At 37.5% G+C, this 21,036-nt stretch overlaps 3 protein-coding genes and 1 long non-coding RNA gene across 4 annotated transcripts; 3 read left to right on the top strand and 1 right to left on the bottom strand.

Annotated features, from left to right (window-relative positions):
* Positions 1 to 62: 62 nt before the first annotated feature.
* Positions 63 to 7,038, bottom strand: LOC114517424. The gene is made up of 3 exons (XR_003686382.1): positions 6,951 to 7,038; positions 4,814 to 5,027; positions 63 to 969 (listed from the first exon to the last, which is right to left on the bottom strand). It is a non-coding gene; the product is annotated as an uncharacterized LOC114517424 (long non-coding RNA).
* On the top strand, positions 2,172 to 9,793 carry LOC114517419 (next to BRCA1 gene 1 protein-like). Its single transcript, XM_028537141.1, has 19 exons — positions 2,172 to 2,567; positions 2,649 to 2,711; positions 3,288 to 3,306; positions 3,392 to 3,414; positions 3,507 to 3,584; positions 3,789 to 4,517; positions 4,882 to 4,975; positions 5,073 to 5,145; positions 5,282 to 5,452; positions 5,665 to 5,790; positions 5,865 to 5,970; positions 6,076 to 6,135; positions 6,244 to 6,374; positions 6,595 to 6,686; positions 6,978 to 7,262; positions 7,341 to 7,543; positions 7,705 to 8,230; positions 8,329 to 8,558; positions 8,962 to 9,793. The coding sequence occupies exons 1-19, from the start codon at positions 2,466 to 2,468 to the stop codon at positions 9,157 to 9,159; spliced, it is 3,309 nt and encodes a 1,102-aa protein (XP_028392942.1). The 5' UTR covers positions 2,172 to 2,465; the 3' UTR covers positions 9,160 to 9,793.
* Positions 9,794 to 11,291: 1,498 nt separating this feature from the next.
* LOC114517422 lies at positions 11,292 to 13,407 on the top strand. The gene is made up of 2 exons (XM_028537144.1): positions 11,292 to 11,471; positions 11,887 to 13,407. Exons 1-2 carry the CDS (start codon positions 11,468 to 11,470, stop codon positions 12,708 to 12,710), a joined length of 828 nt encoding a protein of 275 aa, XP_028392945.1. The 5' UTR covers positions 11,292 to 11,467; the 3' UTR covers positions 12,711 to 13,407.
* A 1,132-nt stretch (positions 13,408 to 14,539) lies between these two features.
* Positions 14,540 to 20,544, top strand: LOC114517420 (photoreceptor-specific nuclear receptor-like). Its single transcript, XM_028537142.1, has 5 exons — positions 14,540 to 14,628; positions 15,389 to 15,613; positions 17,934 to 18,293; positions 18,402 to 18,596; positions 19,534 to 20,544. Exons 1-5 carry the CDS (start codon positions 14,607 to 14,609, stop codon positions 19,773 to 19,775), a joined length of 1,044 nt encoding a protein of 347 aa, XP_028392943.1. The 5' UTR covers positions 14,540 to 14,606; the 3' UTR covers positions 19,776 to 20,544.
* Positions 20,545 to 21,036: the final 492 nt, after the last annotated feature.

The raw sequence follows: 21,036 nt of genomic DNA, 5'->3' as shown, positions 1-21,036 counted from the left end.
AAATATTAGCTGAGAAAAAACATCAGACAACTTACAAGGTTTACGTAATTCATCATCTTAATATTTTTTGCCTCCAGACACAATTATCACCTCGCCCAATTTTCTCAGATCCAAGTCTCGCCCTTGACCAGAAAAGTATAGCACCAACTCTTCAACTCAACTGATGCCTTCACTTGAACAATTTACGAGATTTGCAAATATATGAAGCTCTAATATACCTCAGCTGATGAAGCTTTTCGCTTTCTCAATATCTCAAGAGAAGTTGCGTGAATTTATTCTTTTTATATTATACGTATGTGCATGTGAGTGGAACATGTGTTTCTGGTTTGTCCACGTGTTTATTAGTTGGATCGTTAATCAAGCATTGTTTTTGAAGGATGCCTTCAATTTGAAAATCAGGGTTTTCTCTCAATATCGACTATTATACATGAATTATTTGGTTACCAGTCACAGCATTAACGAAGAGAAAGCTGTTAAACCTTCAAATCCTTTTTCCTACAACATCAAGTCCTGTTTTTGCTGAAGCTCTGCAAACGTCTCGACCATTTCCCAAATGAAGTACTTTCAACCGGCAGGAGGGAAACAGAGAAGCTTGCACATGCAGGATCCTCAGGTTGCGTCCCTGGGATCAAGTGTGAAAAAATGAAGATCTCTGAAGATCTAAAACCACGTTGCGAAGCCTTTGTTATCAGCGGCAAATCACAGACAAGGGAAGGACATTTCACAGACATGCATGCACGCATGCATGGCTTCACCGCTTCCTTCCTTCCTTGTCGTCTTGTCAATTTGCTAAGCTTTGCATTTTTTACGACACACGCGCGTGTTTTTTAAGCGAACTTTGATCGGTGTATATTTAATGACCGTTTTATTTCCTTTTAGTATTCCCCAGAATCCAAACATCCACTTTCATCCAGTATTGTCCCCGATTACATTGTTAGGCTCTTTCCAGGTGTATTCACACCCAGACTGCTAAAGATAATTGAGAAATAGATGGTGGTAAAAACTGTATGGACCTGCATGAAAGGAGAAGCTTTGCCATTGGGAGAAGGGTATCGTGCAGGGGGTGTTTGTAATATGACAGTTTAGTTTCAGTAATGAAATGACAAGAGCTGTCAAGAATGCCCACGAGGAATGAGTTAAAATTAGATCTAAAATGGTGGGAAAAGCGCAGTGAAGCGAACAAGAGACAATGTTTTCTGTAATCGTAATATCTTACCCACGTTTTACAATATATAGCCTTATAGGTGATACTGAACAATGGTACTTGAGTGACGGTACAAAGGCATTAATAAAGCCGACATTTTGAAAAACGGGTGCATGTTTTCAAGAGTATCGATATGATAGCTTTGCCGCCGTCATTTATCAGGAATATTAGCTTGTTTTTAATCGCTGTTCAGTATACCATTTCAGTGTGTAATTACTGTGATTAACACGACTGAGAAGATAGGAGTGTGAAATTACTTCCTGGTAAAATGGCAATTGATTGGACAATTGGACCATTTGATTGGGATTGCGAAAATAACTATAAATTTCTGTTTTTGAAAGACGTTCTCAGGGCATTTTCAAGTACCAGAACCCATTTACACTGGTGTAATTGCCCCTGAATGATGTTACATAGTAGCAAGATGACCTGACAAGGAATTTTTATTATTAGCCAGGCTTGAATTCTGTTTGCTGACTTATTTCCATTTCACCATGAGGCAGCAGGTTGAAATGGCTGGAAGGTATAGCAACAAAATGTCTCGAAATACTCTGCAGGTACTAGCCTACGTCGTAGCCTCTGAACCCGCGGTTAAGCTAGTATCTACCGTCTGTCCAGCTGTGGTTATACAATAGAAGTGGCCAATTTTGAAGATATCTTATGATTCTTGAGTCTATATCTTAACCATTTTGGGGGGGAGGGGGGGGTTCGGCCCTAAGTGCCTCGTTTTTGAATTAGAACTTTGCTATATTTACCGCAAAGATAAAGCAATAAACTATTCTTCTCATTCTCAAGAAATATATGTGACTCACATTATTAGGAAATATTTGAAAATAGATTTCTTCTGGAATGAGAAATTGCTATATAGCTCGATCATTCTGACTAATGCAAATCTCAAACGAAAACATTAGGTCATTCCATCTTTGCGCAACATTACGTCACCCATTTTCAAAATTCACCGTTTAAATTTCGCTTAGGTATGTGTAAAAAAACACTTTCTTGCCTGGTTTTCAGTGAGGCAATTGTATATGCAATCGACTTTAGACAAAAATATACGAATTTTTCTTGAGTCTTGCATTTTTTAAATATAATTTCTGCAAATTCCAGTTCAAATTCTCACAAATTGCTGTGCATTTCTCGAGAATTTTTCGTCCAGTTAAAGTGGCAACACCGAGGACAAAAAAATAAACAAAACACAGATAAAAGCTTACTTCGACATTTCTGTAAACGAAAACATCGATAATTTTCTTTTATTTTCGTCGTTATGTCGGAACGGCAGCAAGTGACAATAAAAGCAAAATGTAAAGGAGTCATTAGATTACTAAAGATCCCGAAAGAAAGCTCTTACGAAGAATTTTATCATCTGGTATTGTCGACGAAATCATCTGTTGTTTTTCCTGTGGCGATTTGAATTATAAATTAGGGGCTTTTTTCATTCGTTATTTAGCTGAAGAATAGCTTTGGGATATCACATTGCCAGGTTCAATACAGCGACGAAGAGGGAGATTTGGTAAGGATACGTGTTTTTAGTTAATATAAATAAGTATTTGCCAATTTTTAAATACATTTCTGTAATACGATGTCGTATTTATTTTGCTGCGTAATTGACCAAATACTTGAGAATTTCGTGTATTTTGTAACCATAAAAGGTGCAAAATTGAAGTCAAAATGCGCTGAATTTTACTCAATCGACAGTTTCTTCATCTGCGTTTTAAGTTTTGTATTAAACGTATCGCATATTACGTTTTCCAAGAAAACATAATAATATAAAGTTTAATGTTGATTTCCGGTTCAATTTTGCATTGTATTACTGAATATATATTAAAAGCATCAAGGTAATTTTTGTGGAATCGTTTGTTGTTCTGTAATATTAACCCATGCATATGGTTTGATTGCATCACAGTGATTGCATATGCTTCATTTGTGAAATGTTGCACTAAAAACATTGGCAATATAATAGTTTATGTTTTGCATTAAGCTGGATGCTATCTGCAACTTGATTCATGAATCACTGTTGTTCAAGGGAACTTTGTTTTATGTTGGGTTTCTTGAATGTTAATTCCAATAATCTCATTTCCTATTTAAGGTTGAACTGGGATCCAAAGGTAAATATTAAAATTGTGTTGTTATTTGAAAATTTTTCATTTGTATTCGACAATCATTGATATCATTTCTCCTCTACCATTACAGAAGAACTACAAGAGGCATTACGAGTAAGCATTAAATCATTCAGACTTTTCCCAGATTCACAATAATTCATTGCTACTTCAATTCTTTCATGTAAAATTATGATTTGTTTACCAAGGTTGGAGAAAAATTTGGCCCATTGAAGATCACTATTGTCACAGAAGAAAGTCCAACAATGAGTGCAATGACTAATGTGGTACTGACAATAATTATCAAGTAACTCCAGGGGCCAGTTGATAAAAGATTAGTTGCTTTTGACTGCAGTTAAGGACAAAATTAGCCAAACCAAGTTGTGTATTTCTGAGTTAACTAGGATTTAACTAACAGTTTTATACAACTGGCTCCTGCAAAACAAACCTCTCAAGTCTCAAACCACTAACATTACATGTCTCTTATTCAGCCAAAATCTGATTCGCCTGTGAAGCCTTCAGACAACACTGATTCTGCCGCTGGTAATCCAACAGCCTTGGTTGAACCACTGTCGGGCATGACACTTGGTGATAAACCAACACCCAAGCCGAGACCAAACCGTAAGCGGGCTGGATTCTACACTTCGTTGTGTAGCGATATTTCAGATATTCAACTGGAAAGATCTCTGATGACCCCTGGCCAAGGAAACCAGGGTAATGCCGGATTGAGAAATAGGCAAGAACAGAAAAAGCATAGAAAAAGAAATGCACATCAAGAAAGGAGAAATAATGCATCCTCTGCTTGCGAGATTCCTGAATCTGGCAATGCCTCAGCAAACAAAGTGGAACCAAGGAAAACTAAAAAGGAGAAGAAGCTACAAGGAAGTAAATACTACACCTCTTTGGCAGAAGATATTGCAGCCATGAAACTCGCACAGCTAGACCAGACCTGTCAACCTAACCAAAGCCTTCAGGCAGACCAAGGTGGTGATCAAAGCAGTCTGAAAGATCAGAGCAATCAGCAAGCTGATCAAACATGTCCTGACGTTGAGCGCAAGCAATCCCAAGTTCCGGCAACAAAGGTGGAGACTACACATTCACCAATATCAAGACAACAAGATGTGGACGCTGAGGTTGAACAAGTCGAGAAAGAGTTGAATGAGGTTACACTCAGTGATGATGAACCACCACCAAAGTGGTTTGGTAAAATCGTGCGTCAGGTAAGTTTGGTGCTATGAGGTGTGATAATTACTTGGTACTATCACAGGTACTATCATTTACCATGCATGTTGCTTGGAGAAACAGCTGGGTACAGACATTACTGCACATCATGATCACCAATTATTCAGAATATCATTTGTGTTGATCACCTTCTATTGCAATCAATCAAATTGATTGACGTGCTACACCACATTATTTTTGTAGAAGCACAAAAATATTTGCCCCATTGTTAATAAAGCAGTTGCATGGGTAAAGACCAATAAGTTATGTACATAAGAATTAAAACAAGGCGTACCTTCTCAGATCTATGTTGGCCAATATCCTCAACCCATTTTTCCTCAACTCATTCTCATTTCTTGTTAGATGAGTCAATCAGTATCATCACAAGTACTTGGTGCATTAAATGGTGCTCTTATTTCATCAATACCAGCTGAAAAACCAGTGCGACGTGATGGTGGTAAGTTGTCATCTTTTCTTTATCGAACTGACGGAAAAACAGTTGTTTGTTTCTAAAGAAAAACGATAAAATATTGTTTTCTCATTTCTCATTATAGCACATTATGTTCATGAAGGTATTGCATGCAACGGGTGTAAACAGATTATTATTGGACCTCGCTATAAATGCGGGTATGTTTTTTCTGGCATTATTACATTTACCATTTGATAAATGCTTTTGAACTGTGCAGCAAAGGTACTCCTTTCCCAAATGGTGCTCTAGTGTATTTTGTAAGAGCCTGACGTTTTAGTCTATTTTCTCCATTAGAAACTGCCCAGATTATGATTTGTGCGAGGAGTGCGAGGTGATTGATGGTCTCCACGATCCATCCCATGTGTTTGTCAAACTACGCTTCCCATGCATTGGTATAGGAAGACGACATGGCGTTATGATACCACTTCTTAAGAACATTATTTACAAAAGTAAAGATGTGGAATTGTAAGTACCACACAAACCACATCACTAAAATATGTTTGAACCATTTGATCAGAACTGCCTTCCTGGGCTATGCAAAGTTGGGTAACCGGATAATATCTTGAGAAAATGTATCGATCTTGTCTTGTCTTCAAACATCAAGATCCAGAATGACAAAAGGTGGGCAGATGATAAACTTCACCTGGTAAAAATATTTTGCTTTTGTAATTACAAAGGGCTGAAGAACAGGACAAGAGAATGAAGGAAGTTCGTAAGAAGTTGAAACAACTTGCAAAGAGAAAGAGAGAGGAGCAGGTTGGAAAGAAGAAAGCTGACAAGAAAATTAAAAAACTGAAAGCTGGGTAAAGTACAGTTCATGCAATTAAAATTTAAAATAGTTAAAATAATCACCATGCGTATTGATCTTCATGTTCAGCATCATCTACAGCAACACAGAGAGTCCTGTGTCTGGTGGTATGGATCTGGCATGTCTTGGTGATGAAAGTTATCCAGATGGAACTGAAGTTACACCAGGTTTTGAGGTATGTACTCTATACAATATATTACCACTGGAGTAATCATGGGAATAGAGATGGGTAAGGTTCTCTTTCTTATCACACTAACTTTGTTTATGTGTTCGAAACTAGTTTACGAAATGCTGGAAGATCAGAAATACTGGAAACATCGCATGGAACAGAAATACAAAGGTGCTGCAGACAACAACAGCTCTTCCAAAATTCTCGTCTGTGACGATGCTCTGAGCTACATACACCAACTGAACAACATTGTCTTATTGCGATTGTAAATTTTTATAGCTTGCATTTATGTACGGCCAAATGCGATGTCAAAAATCAAACGAAGTTGATCTTCCACATCTTGAGCCAGGCCAGGAAGGAATGGCCATGGTCACCTTCATTGCACCACTTGACGAAGGCGAATACTACAGGTAGGTACACAATGTAGAAGTGGATTGTGTAAGGTTTGTCGTAGGTACAGGAAGGAAAGAAGGAAGGATGAGATTGAGATTTAGTTGAAGAAAACTTAAGATACCTGAGGAACAATGTTTGAGGCCTCGGAGACAACCAACTGCATTCAACCTCCGTCGTATTAATCGTCTATTACGTACAACGGACACAATCCTTATGCTCTTGTTCATTTTATTTCAGTGTGTGGCGAGGATCTCATGATGGCAGAATCTTCGGTAAAAAGATTTGGTGCAAGGTTAAAGTCATCAAAGAAGAAGTACCATCAGCAGAAGGTATATACACGAGATCATTATAAAATATGTTATGCTCAACTGTACAGTTTACAAGCCATCCTACCCTTACATAAACCCTGTCGTTCCTATATTTCTCTTAAAGATGAGCTCGATCTTAAGTCGATTAGTGATCAAACGATCCCAGTAAACCAAAGGAAAGTTCTGTACAAAAAACGAGATTTTGGCAGACAATCCTTATTCGAACTTCCGAAGTAGAGTTTGATAATGATAAACGCAATTTTATGAAAGGAATGTAGTATTTACCTTGTTTCCTATTCTTGGATCTTTCAGAAGATGAAATGGTTGATAAAGATGCGTGCGGTACCCCCACTCAAGAATCAGAGACGCCTGGGGAGCCAAATCTTGAGATATTGAACAATCATGGCTCGTCGACGATCATGACAGAACCCGATCCAATATTCCATTCCTATACGGTTCAAACACAAAACAATGAGATCGACACGAACGAATCTGAAAATCAGGCAACAACGAGCAACGCATCTTTGCTCGAGTGTAATGATTTGGAGTGGGACACGTGCTTATTGGACGATGATCATCCAATAATCGTGAATGAAGGTGCAGTAGCTTCAACAGTACCCTGTCTCGTGTAGATGTTTACACTTTGAAATTTAACAATATTGAACTATTCGTTAGATGATGCACAAGATATTGAGGTGATAAGCAACGCAAGCTCAGATGATTATTGTGTGGTACCACTACCAGCCTGTTTTAATCCGGACATTCCGCTGAACAGCGGTGATTTCGCCGCTGTGGAAAGCCCAGAAATGATGATGGAGCCTGAGGTTCTGCTGGAGCCGCTTGTGGACGAACAAAAGCAAGCGAATGAGGAGAATAGCGTAAGTATTGCTGTGGATATTGTTGCATCTTTCTCGCTAATCTTTTGTGCCTTTCTTCAGAGGCGATGTTTCTTATAGTGTGTTGAAATATGCTTCGGTATTTTAAGATGATAAATATCATATAATGTGAAGTAATTATAAGATAATTTCATCAATGTTAGGAGGACGATGAACCAGGAACGGATGAAGAAGATGAGACCACGACTCCTGAGGACAACGCGGGATCAACGGAAGAAGATATTAAAGTTATCCCTATTATCCCTGAAGAACAATCGTCATCCCACGAGGTTGTCGTTGAATCACGAAGCGCAAGTCAGACGCCTGAGTCAACACAATCAACGCCAATCGATATTGTCGTCCAGAATAGCGAACGAAATAACTTTTCACCTGTAATGCCAAGTTTCGATGTGAGATCCACGATTAGCGAACCAGTAGCAACTCAACCACATTCCTTTGAACGCACCCCTATGATTCCGGGAAGATTGCCTTCGTCACCCCCCGGGAGAGCCGTGCCGGTCGTACAGACGCAGTCCTCCGCTGAAATTCCGCTCACGAGAGTCTGCTCAGTACCAGGTTCTTTTGAAGTGCACGCCGCAAGTGGAGTGATTGAAGACAGTGAGTGGAAAGCTGTTAGGACGCAACCCCCCGAAGTGGTTGTCGCTCGTCAGGTGTCGGAAGAGGAAACAGGTTAGTGCATGGTTGGTGGTTGGTCTCTCTCTCTCTCAGATTGGAGCTTGCTTCCAATGCTCTTACTATTCCTGACATGAAATCGTTGTTCATTTTAGTAACAATCCAACCTCGAGGTGCATCACCGACGACTTCACCGAACTCAAATCAAAGCACGGCGCAGTTTGCCTCGAGTCTGGTGACGGGTACGCTGAAACGAGCCATTGGTACTGTTGCTGATACGGTCACCTCGTTTGTGACTGGCAAAGATAGCAATCCCACTGTTGCTTACGATGCTGAAGCAAGCGGAGATGACGCTCAAATTCACGTCATTTTACCAGAAGTCGTTGTAAGTAGATACATATACAGCTGCCGGTTGCATATATATAACGAAGGCTGGGTATAGCGCTATCCACTGGATTGTGAGTTTTAAACCGTTGTTGGAGAAAATGCCTGAAGAGCAGCGAAACTACAGATTTGAAGATAATAGTTATCAAAAGAGAGCCACAAATTTAAGAATACTAAGGTTTAATCCAGGCAATTTTAAAGTGATTGAAATAATCACTAAATGGGGTGGATAGCGTTATGAAACTTTCGTACAACCGGCAAAAAATAAACAACATTTAACGATATCTTCCATCCACATCCATACAACAGACAGGGGATTCAATCCCGCTGTAGAAGGATTACCACACATGATTGTGGTCTTTACCCTAAGAGTTTTAATCACTTAACTAAAACCATTCATCCAGGTGCCCGTGGAAACAAGGGAAAGATCAACCTCGGGACAAAATGACACCCGAGCTCAACATATGAAACTTCAAGAAATGGGATTCTGTGATCGACTCTTGAACGAAAGACTGTTGAAAAAATACAACAACGATGTGAACAAAGTTGTCACGGAGTTACTTCACGAGAACGACAATAATTGGCACAATGGCAGACATTGAGTGAAACGCCAGAACGTTTCTTTTGAAATACAAAAAAAAAATAGTATAATCGTCTATATACGTTGGTAACTAAGTGCTTAAAGTTTCACATAAATATAATTGTTGTTTTGTAAATATATATGTATCAACCAGTAATTACGACAAATGGGTTGGGATTATATAAAAACAGTTACATGGTAGTTTAGATTAAGTGTTACTATTGTATATGTCTTACATTAGATTGGATTATCAGTGGAAATATGATAATACTTTAGTTCTTGTAGTAACATACGACATCAAGATGTTTTTCAGTTCAAAGACTTCAAATTGCACTTTAGCAAAAATCTGGCGTAATTCAGTGTGTGTGCTAAAATTATAAAGTGTTAAACAATGTCATCTTACGTATAATAGTAAAAAACCCGGTTAATTTGTATATCATACTGACTCGTTTATTCCGGGTATTTTTGTGATATCGTTTTTGGCAGATGTGTATAGAATTCGAGTCATTTATAGTGGCTAGTTGTATAGATGTTTGCTGTTACAACGTCTTAGTATAGTTTATAGTTCTTTACTCCGTAAACTAATCAATCTATAGCATCCCAGCTTAAACATGAAAAGATTGAAAAGCTTAAATAAAAACTATAATAATATGGTACTCTGGTATGAAATTTATGTTCTTTGTTAGATGGTTAAACTGCATAATCCAAGCAGAACTCTTCTTATCAAAAATCATAACTTCCAACAAAGTGTTTGTGCTATTTTCCCAGTCTAAATACATGAAAGAAGTGAAGGTAATTTCAGCACTAAAATGATTATAAAATAGGAAGTTTATTTTACGTTTTAAGATAATCTAAGAGCTGCCCGATATAAATAAACTTTGAATTAATTCAAATTTATGTTAATTGCTTTGAAACAAATTACAAAGGTAGGCTTCACGTGGAATAAATATGCAACAGACTGTGTAATTATAAGCATCCCGGATCAGAAAAGAAGCAATCGATAATCTTATTGTCTTCGCTAGAACATTATATGGCTGAGAAGGTGAGGGGTCACGAGCCATGTGCATCTTTCTTTGTTTCTCGACTTTACTACCGTGGGAAAGAGTTCGTTCTTTGTATTCTGACCAAGCAAAGGTTTTATACTGGCACAAGAAAGTTCCGCGTTGAGTTCAAATTATCAGATATGTATTGATCTATCAGTTACATCCTCAAATTATATGAAAATTGTTTCGAATTGCCTCGCTTGGCTTATGGAGAAAGTTCTTGGTTCACGAATCAATCTCAGTGATTATTTAGAAAAGAATGGAAAGTGCTCTCTCATTGACTGAACAGATTCTTGATTCAGCGGATTCATAAATTGAACGGGCTGATAGCAATGCTTCGAATGACCAGTTTAGAGTATGACCATTATATACACATCTCCAAGTGATAATTTAGTCTAACTATCCAAGATGAAAAAAGAAAGACGCATGCACGCAACTAAAATCAATAATGAACTTGCATCCGTCATTACAATATAACAACATTACCAAATAGGTTTACGTTGCACTCTGTTTGAATGACGCCAGTTTAAGCTAATAATTATAATAATTTGGCAACACTATCATAGCCCATTATGTCAATACAAACCCTGTAAGGGATCATGAGTTGAAAATTTCCAAAGAAGAACCGCCACAAATTAGAAAGCAAATACCTATTAAAGCTATGAAAATTACCAGAAAAAAAGTAACAACACGTCACTGGTCATTTGAACCATTAATAAAGCGAGTCCAAAAGCCATTATGTCCTTAAACATGTGTTACAGCGTCTCTCTAGAATCACAACTCACACCAGGGGTGCACTTGTTAACAATGATCAAATCTGATTGCTCATTTTGTGCTCTTCTCGTTATTACGGAGAAATTCCAACATATTTTCACCTCAATCTGCAATGGTAGCATCTAACTGGTACCGCAACCTCATCATTCAGATGAATCCAAACTCTAAACCTTGCTTACACAACAAATGATTATCCATCAGTTGTGTGTTAGTACAATAACGACAGCTCAAACTCAGTGTAGTATTGGATGGTTAATCAAATGCATTGTTTTCAGTTGCTTTGATAGTTCCGCGTGGACTGGTGTGACCATCGTATCATTAATCTAGCAACCGTTAATGCGTTATAATTACATATTGATTCGCGTGGATAAGTGTCACTAATTATTGCTAAAGCGTTTAAAAGCCTTTGAATCGTAAAAAAATTATCATTGCCATTGAGCTGTACGGTGTAAGAGTTTCAAAGAAACGACTCACGTTTTGAGACTATACCAGTTCCGCATTCTTACTTGGAAAATGGGTAAGTGATGAAACTGTTTTGTTGAAAGCATGTGTATTGGAATGTACACTTTCGATGTTAACAATCAAAATATACTTTTAACGGTGGTCCAACAATAGCTATTATTTAAACAGACGAATTTATAGCATAAAACCGGCTGCAGTAATCTTGCATTAGCACAGGTCGACATAGGCTGGATTAGATGAAGAATAAAGCAGTTAACGAATAAAGCAGAAAAATTGGTTTCATTGGTTTCGTGTTATGATTAATCTGCCTCCATGATACAACATTCAACACGACACGATATAATAAATAAAATCTTGCATTACTCTGAGCTATAACCATGTTGTGTAGTAATCACATTTTATTATGTCCCCCGTTATCATCTTTTGAATTTTATTTATAAATATTTACGTCCACACTGTGTTTTGTTTAGAGCTAAGCAAGCTGGATCTCACCACATTCTCCATGAAACCACTTGTAACGCACTATGATCAAGCATCCTTGAATGCTCTACCGGAGTTCGAACCAGCCCACGTGTGGTTACCCTGCTTGCAAAACACTCAAAAAGAGGAACCAAAAATAGATGCCAATCTTATGAATTCCACAGAGATCTTGTTTGAAGACAATAACATTCTCTTTAATTCACAACACTCAGCTTCAAAGACGGACAGGAACATGGAAAATTTTTTTGATATCATAAATACGAATTACGTCGACGCTTGTCATTCGGTCATAGAGGATAAATTTCAACAGCATATCATTGAAATGGAACAACTAGACACAGAAGCCATGCATCATTGCTCTATTTTACCAGAAATAAGCGATCCAGTGGTGGCTGGAATCACTATGGAAGTTGTGCATTCCGATAAACAAAGTCCCCTCAAGAAAGAAATGGGAAGAAATCAGTCAAAAAGAAATCTCGAAAGCACCTCAAGATCTCAGGAGACGGCGATCACAAAGTCGCCGAAAACACCACGAAAGACCAGCGATAACCGACGAAGACGCGACAAGGCGAATGAACGAGAGAAAAATCGCATTGTGGTGCTGAAAAATGCTATGACCGTGCTCAAAAACGCGATCCCAGCAGCACGTGAGAAAACGAAGATCACGAAATTGGAGGTGTTAAAACTGGCACGAGATTACATCAACTCTCTGAGAGAACAACTTATGAACGAGGATCAGGATTGTGAGGTTCTACCAGCTGGACAGAACCACGACTTTGATAGATTAAATAAGACAAGTTTTTTGACAAACTAGAGAGTCTGTTTGGTTTTGGTTTTATATCCTAATCTGCTGGGAAGTGGCAACTATACTAGACGTTTTTATGGTGTCACTGCTAATAATAGTGTACCGTTCGCCAAATGTTCGCCACTAGTTCTGAGGTTTGGATAAATCTTTGTTGAAATTAAGTAAATCACCAGCATTGGCAATAAAAAAAGATCGCGTTTATTTGTTTATTGTAATGGTGCACACAGCGGGCGTTTATTAAAGCACGGTGCACAGACAATGGCTCGTGCAAAGGCCGACTGCTCTGGCGTGAGAGAATCGTAACTAGTCATTGTTTCAACTGCAAAGTTTGGGTTAGACCCTGAGGAGAGAGGATGGAGGCCAACTGTGTTTGTGTTATCTTGCCACACGTGGAAGATATTGAGCAATACCCGGATATATGAATAATGATTATACATTGTATTGATAAAAGAATAGATGAAGTGAATAAGCGGAAATATGCACTTCACGAGAGCACTGCGTGTTGATTTAAGATATTACCATTCGGGTTTGTCTTTCATCACCGGTTTCTCAATGTCGCTGTTGGCTTAACTGAATATACAAATAAATAAATTAAGTCGTTTCTCTTAAAGTGTTGTAATGACAGTTCTACACAGGCGTTGTGTAAACAATGCATACAGTTCTAACGCTTATACATACTTTGTGAATTTGCGGTATATAGACTTGTCGCGTGCAGTTTTGAGAGCAATAAAAATATTTGCAAGAAAGGAAGTTTTTGTGATTTAATTAACTTGAATCGGTGTTGCCTTCACGAGTGAGTCTGCATGCATGCGCTTTGTACGGAAATGATCTTAAATAAAATGATAAACATTTGACCTTAGTTTAACCGTGATTCAGCTGAACTAAAGCTATAATGTGGCCTAAAATCATGGATATACAGGAATTGAACCTCAGTAAGTGAAATGAAACTGACAAAGCAATACCAGACTAGCTTTTTATATTCGTTCGCGCCCAGACGCCCAGTCTATATATACCATCATTTCCATGTGTTTGAAATAATATAACGTAGACTAAACGGCACTTCGACCATTCTTCATCGCTTGACTGCATGAATGGACGATGGTTCTCTGCGAATATCTCAGTTATGTCGAGGATTCTTAACAAAACCGCTTGAGGCTATCCACAATGCTCCACAATGCTAGAGCCTTATATCTCCCCTGCCCCCCTCCTCTTAACCTGCTATCCTTCAAACTGATTCTAGTATCAATTATTAGGAAATGTCTTTTAAATATTTCTGTAAATACGGACGAGCAGTCTGGAACTGCATGAGTTACGATGGTACGAAGCTACTTTAGTTTCTTCTCCGACATCCTTAACCACCTTTATCTTACTACAGTAATAAAATAAACTACTATAAACTTGTTTTGCATTCCATAACCCGTCTCTCCTATGGCTATACTCTATGGGAGGCATGAGAAACTATGGCTGTAAAAAATCTCTCTTCCGTCTCACTCTCATGCATAATCAACTTTCAGCAATCGTACAAAAAATGAGCCAATCTTCGACTGGGACCTGTCACGATGTTTACCAAAAGCGAGTATTACTAGATCTTATTTTGGTTAAGATTTTCTAAACAATCATCAAAGCAACACACATCAACACTACTCTAACACTGCCACCGGCATTATAAACTAAAGGAAGGTCAGTGAGAGATGTTTAATGTTTATATAACGGCCCAGCCAATCCCGAACCATCTGACCGTTTTGTTGCTACCAACTAATGGCTTCTAATTGGACGGCTTGAAAAGGAACCTGTTCTCTCTCTTCTAATATGTTCAAAAATCAAAAATATACGAGTATACAGAAGAGTCTACAATAACAGGTCGTGTATAGTCGAGAGATCAACGAAAAAACGAAAGTTTTGAGAATGAATAAGATTGTTGAAACGGGTAAGTGAAACAGAAGTTAAAAGTTGTTACTGATTCACAATTTCTAAATCAATGTTTAACGGGTTTTGATTTCGTGATCTCAGTTCAGTTAATGAACACGAATGTGAGAAGTCTGTTCATATATATTCCTTTGGATTCTGGGCTTCCTTATCCAAATTAGTTCTTCAAAGAAACTTTACCATTAAAACTCATCCAGATTTTCTGTTCTAGTTTACTAAAGTAAGGTTTTCTTCCCCGTTTCTAAGCGCTTGTTTTTTCGCTTGATTCAAAAACCGAAAGGTGGGCGGACAGGGTAACCATAAGATTAATAAGAGCTATGGAAATGATGACACAAACAAACCGATTTGAAAAGGTGTGAAAAATGAATCAAATAATTTCGACTTCGAATATTTTCACACCATTAATTCACTGGGCACATTATACCATCAATTTGTACATTGATGAAGATTGTTAAATCTGATGAGTTGATTGTTTTGGTTATTGAGACTAACGCCCTTAAGCGATGCTATTCATGCGACTATGTGTTTTAACCAGCATGATTCTTACTGTTTCAAGACTACAGTTTCTTGATACAAAAGCGTACAATACATAGGAATCAAAATAGGTCAAATTCACACGTCCCATCTAACATTCCACCTCTGGCTTTCTATTTGTCTGTTTTCAGACAGGTCAGGTGTGATTCTCGCTTATATTTATAAGAAACTGTTCGGAACCGATAGAGATATAAGTTTACTAACGCTTCAAACTTTCTCCCATGCAGAACGAGGTAATCCACCTTGTAAAGTTTGCGGCGACAGATCCTCAGGGAAACATTATGGAGTACAATCCTGTGATGGATGTCGTGGCTTTTTCAAACGAAGTGTCCGTCGAAAGTTGACTTATCAATGCCGTGAACGAGGCATTTGTCCCATTGATGTCGCCAGAAGAAACCAATGCCAGTCGTGTCGACTTAGAAGATGTTTTGAAGCAGGAATGAACAAAGACGGTAAGACTAGAGAAGGTATTACTCCTTGACTGCCCGGCTCGAAAAAGATAGAATCGCATAGATTGCATTTACTATGGTGTTGACTGTTTCTGACCAAAGGCTGGAGTATCGGTAGGGGATCTCATGAACTTAACTGTGGGCACTTATTTCAGATCTTTTATCAAAGAAACGAATGCTACTACATTCTTTAAAGAGACAAAACAAAATCTGCTAATGCAGTTTTTCATCAGACTAATCGTTACGAGATTTTGCATAAAAAAATCAATGTTAGGTATGCATAATAATGGTTTACATGTGATCTTTTAAAAAAAGGAAACTCAATCGCAGAGTTTGTATGAATCAATCCTCATTAAACCTCAATTTCTTGGCATTCAAACAGAGTAGTAAATTATTATGTATACTAAAATCAAACCCAAGCGTCACGTCATCTAAACATAAGCACAGGACATCGAAACACAACATGTAATAAAATTATTCACTGCATGCATGTTATGTCTGGGAGAAGAGGAACTCACATGTTTAAATACCCACTTCATTAGTCTCAAATTCATTAGCTTTTGCAGAAAATAAGCTTATATTGATCTTACAAAAAAAAATCAAAAAATATTTCTAATGGTTTCAGCGTAATAGTTAGTCAGCAATTATTTGATTGGTTTTGGCCTACTTGAACAATAAGCAAATGGATGCAAAACATAAAAGGGTGTAGCCAAGTCCTGTGAACTGGTACCAGAAGACGAGTTCTATCTCGCTTAACAATTCTCAAACATAACCTGGCAATGATCCATTTTCATTGCCTGCTGAACTTCACAAATCTAATCTCTTATTTTACCACGATGTTGGCAAATTTTCATTAGTTTTTGGTCGGCGGCATGTTGACCAAATATGAAAATGACTTTGGTAAAAACATCATTAAATATTCAACGCATCGAGATTCGAGAATAATTATTTCCGCGGGACACAATGTCTAGCCATTTGTTTTAATAACATGTAACGAATACATAATTATATATATTTGTTCCGTGTAAATTTACGTCCTGGAGAGAAAAAGAAAAAGTAGAAATTTTTCATAATATATATTTGGTAGAATTTTCTTAACTTTTGTTGAGTGTTCTTAACCTGATTAATCAAATTGTGGGTGCGTGTTTGTGTTTATATCGCCACAAGAATGCTTGCGTGTGAATTCGGCCTACCAAGGCCTGCTAATGCTTCTCATTAATCAACCACTAAATAGTTTTTATTCATTTCAATTGTAAGTCAACGAGGCAGATATATAATTTCATGTTTCCTATATGGCAAACAGCCATATTAGATGCCTCAATGATTGAAGAAAAATGTATAATTGCAACAAATAAATTAACAATAAGAATTACTCATCAACGATAATTGTAAGAATATACAATTGAATTATATATTTTAAAGTATATTATGATCAACAAACTATATATGTTACATAAATTAATTTGATGTTTTAGTGATAGATTTGCGATAAATCAACAACGCTGATGTGTATTAGAAACAGGTGATTAAGTATTAACGCCCTTGCGACGTACATGCGTGAGACGCGTGCACGTTTGGTGAACCAACGTGTAGGCATGCCCAGGATTATTGACAAAATATGCATCACAACATGTAGAAGAGAAGTATCTTAGAAACACCGACAAATCCTATCTCTGCATGGAACATCCATTTCGGGTGATGTAATGCCGTGGTTTTTTAAGAGAGGAAATATATTCGCGATTTTAAAAGCCTGTTTTTAAAATGTCATTGAGATTGAGCGACAGCATGAGCTGTATAGCCATGATTTATTTATGAACAACGTCACGCACAACACTCGAAATTGTCGAGTCATGACAATTGTTTAATAGTGTAAAAAACTGACCGTTTAGAGCTTTGCCATGAACTTTGAAATTTGATTGAACTATAAGTATAAAGATATCACTCACCATTTTCCAGGCGATGTACACTAGTAGGATCCCTTTCATTCTTCAGTTATTGAATTTTATAAGCAATAGGACTAACAGCTCCTACAGAAATAAAACAAATCATAGATTGGACTCAGCTCAAAACTGGAGGAGATTATGAAGTAATTCTGTATAGCTACTGTGCATATTGCTAATATATAAAATTCATCATTGATTTTCTGCCCAAAAATACAAGCATGTAGGATGTAATATTGACTTTCATAGCTACAAGTTATACATGTTATTATATCACCTCTAATTAGCCATGGTAATTCCTGTCACAACCAAACTATACCCAAAGCAGCTCTAGCGAGACCTAATGCACTTGTCTAAAATGTTTTCCTCCATCCATTAACCAGCGGTACAGCATGAACGAACGCCAAGACAACAACACAAAGATTTACCAGGTTTGATGTTCAACATGTATAAGAGCAGCAGGCCCCAGAAACGAAAGAACAGTGAAATACAAAATAACCAGCTCAAGATTAAGACGAAGAAAGAACCTCAGCGCTCACCAAGCTTCTCAGAAGGACACCAAACTGACTCATCACTTAGTCCCAATTCGCCTCTCACGGTGAAGGAGATTGTCTACGAGTCTTCAATGAGAATTCTGTACGTCTCAATACAATGGGTCAAGCATATGCCTACATTTCAAGATCTACCCCACAACGACCAGAGTCTGCTACTACACCGAGGATGGTGCGAGGTGTTTCTATTAGGTAATAATATCATCAAACTTGGGATGTCGTTTCAGGTTTTGTGCATGGACTTTATAGGTTCATCGAATTAATATCGAAATAATCTCAAATTATGATCTAATTTTGAAGGCCTTTTGCAATGGAATCTTCCAGTGGATATTGATGCTTGGATGACCTCAGTAGGGTGTCAAACCAGCGCTTCAGGAAATGGCAAATATCTTATGGAGATTCATGATTTACAGAATGTCGTTAGCAAGCTTCGTGTGGCTATGCCAGACCCCACCGAGCTATCGTGTGCAAAAGCAATCGCATTTTTTAAGCCAGGTTGGTTCAGATTTTTCGGTCGCATGTTCATGCATGTCGTAAAGGTCCGTTCCAACGATCAAGCTTTGTCGGATCCAATTCACTTCTGGCGTATGGAATGTTGTCTGTTATAATAAAGCAGTACTGCATTGGCTTTCGTTGATTTGCAGCCCACATACATTGCAAGTCGACAGACTATAAAACGTCCATCAGAAGTGAATTGGATCCGACAAAATTGGATCGTGGGAAAAGACCTTTACCAAGTCTAGGATTTGCAACTAGCAGAGCCATTGAAGGTCAACCTCATGCTAGACAAGAGCAATGAATTATTTCCACGTTGCTATTGTTATGGCGCCTTCAAATACAACATTTTCACGCCTTCTCAACGATATGAGACCTTAAGATCTACGACGCGACAACACGAGGACATCGTGGACGTGTCTTTAATTCAACGCATTGTTCTTATCCCCTTGAAAAATGAAAACAGAACGTATCACGTCTTTTGAGAAACGTAAACGTGATGCTGATGCGAAAGGCGGAGTGAAGAATATTCTTAAGTTTAAATTGTGTCGATGGCGTCAAAATGCCGCGTCGTTCATCTTAAGGTTTCTAAGAGCTAATTTCCACTGTCACGTTTTTTATACGTAGGAGTTTAAGATAATTTAAATGATACTTATGAAATCAACGATTGAATAGATGCATAGTATTGGATTCTGATTCACGATTTGGTGTGTTCTTTTTAAATTAATTGTATGGCAACTTGTATGAGAGTGGAAAGCAGGTAGTGATAGAGCATTTCTCAGACTACTTTAAACGTCTATGTGTTTTTTTTGTAATACTGTTGTCGCTTATAGAGTTTGTGAGTTGTGACTGATCTTCTATGATCTATAGGGGATGTTTATTTTAGTACAATCATATATAACTAGGGTCCAATTTAAAATGATCTCTTCTAATTCAGAACTGAAAGGTCTTCACGACCCATGGCATGTGGAACAACTACAAGATCAAGCGCAGTGCATGCTGGGTGAACACATCCGTCAACAACGTCCTGAAGAATATGTGAGATTTGGCAGGCTGCTTTTGCTGATACCACAACTTAGTAAAATCAACACTTCATTGGTTGAACGCATGTTCTTTCAATCTAGTGCACACGTCAAACCGATGGATAAGCTCATAAATGAGATATTCAATGTCTGTTAGGATTCCAGAACACTTACATGGTAGAACTTATTCAATACACATTACAAATTTATGCCTATTTGTCATTCAATAGACCTTTTTATACTTTTTATCCGTCATAGCCTTGTTTCGATGTAAACTCATTTCACACGCCAGGTTTATATTTGAATGTATTCAATGCTTTCTTGCTGCTCTTACTCTCAATAAGTAATTTTAACCCTACCAGCACGACGTGTGATGATATTTGACAAAAGATTGAGGCCCATTAGGTGAGAAGTGAATAAACAGCAGGTCGATTGATACATTTCAAATATAACCAGATAATGAATTGAGTGATATTCCTCGCTGATCTCAATACAGAGTTCCTGGCAACGTGGATTGAGATGAGCGGAAGATATAACTCACATAACAGGCTCTTTAGATGGAGCGTTATTGCATAGCAACAAAAAGAGAAGAATAAAAGTTATATATTTACGAAGCTCTAAACTAGCAGATTTGACACAAAAACATTTTAAAAGTTTGCATGTAATGTTTTGGACGGACGACTGAACTGTAGATCAAGGCTTCAGAAATGAACAAGAGCTTCTATACTAACGGAAATCGTTATGCATTCGACTCCAATAGTACTAACTATGAGATATATGAATATTAGATTAAATGTTATATAATTATATAGTGTTGTTTATATGAAATGATGAGACTAACAGAAGTAGAAGAATATAATATACGATCATTGCTGTATATTTTTCATTGAATGAGAAAAGTTAGAAGTTAGAAAAAGTAAAATTAAACTCGTAGAAAAGTATTCATAATTCTTGAATAATGTACAGATATATTGCATCTTCAATAAAACGCTTCTATAAATGTTTTGCTGATCGTGTTTTAAGTTTAGGCAAGCGAAGAAGCATGAAAATGGAAAAAATTAGGACGATTGCTCAAAGGTTAATTACACACGGATTCAACATATTTTTATTAAACGGAAAAAAGCTATACTTAAATAAACACTCTGGATTGTTTAACACTGGTCAGATGACCTTCATTGTGTGCACCTCTCTCGATATATAAAGATAGGGTAGTTTTGTTTGGTTTTTCAGTCCAATATACGTGTAAATTTAGCGGCTTGCAAGTGGTAATACGCTTCGTTGATCAACAATACATAACAGAAAAGTCAAGCGGAGTTAGGCTTTTCATACCACGAATACACATCGACTGGAAAGAATCAACCTAATCCACCTTTTCTGGATCTCTCAGTTTTAATTTTATGTCTTAAGGAATCCATGAG

This window comes from Dendronephthya gigantea, unplaced genomic scaffold, assembly GCF_004324835.1.
Source record: "Dendronephthya gigantea isolate DGI-Jeju-01 unplaced genomic scaffold, DenGig_1.0 000009F, whole genome shotgun sequence".
NCBI lineage: Eukaryota > Metazoa > Cnidaria > Anthozoa > Malacalcyonacea > Nephtheidae > Dendronephthya > Dendronephthya gigantea.
The sequence above is the reverse complement of the archived record's forward strand: the minus strand, read 5'-3'. Positions and strand labels throughout refer to the sequence as shown.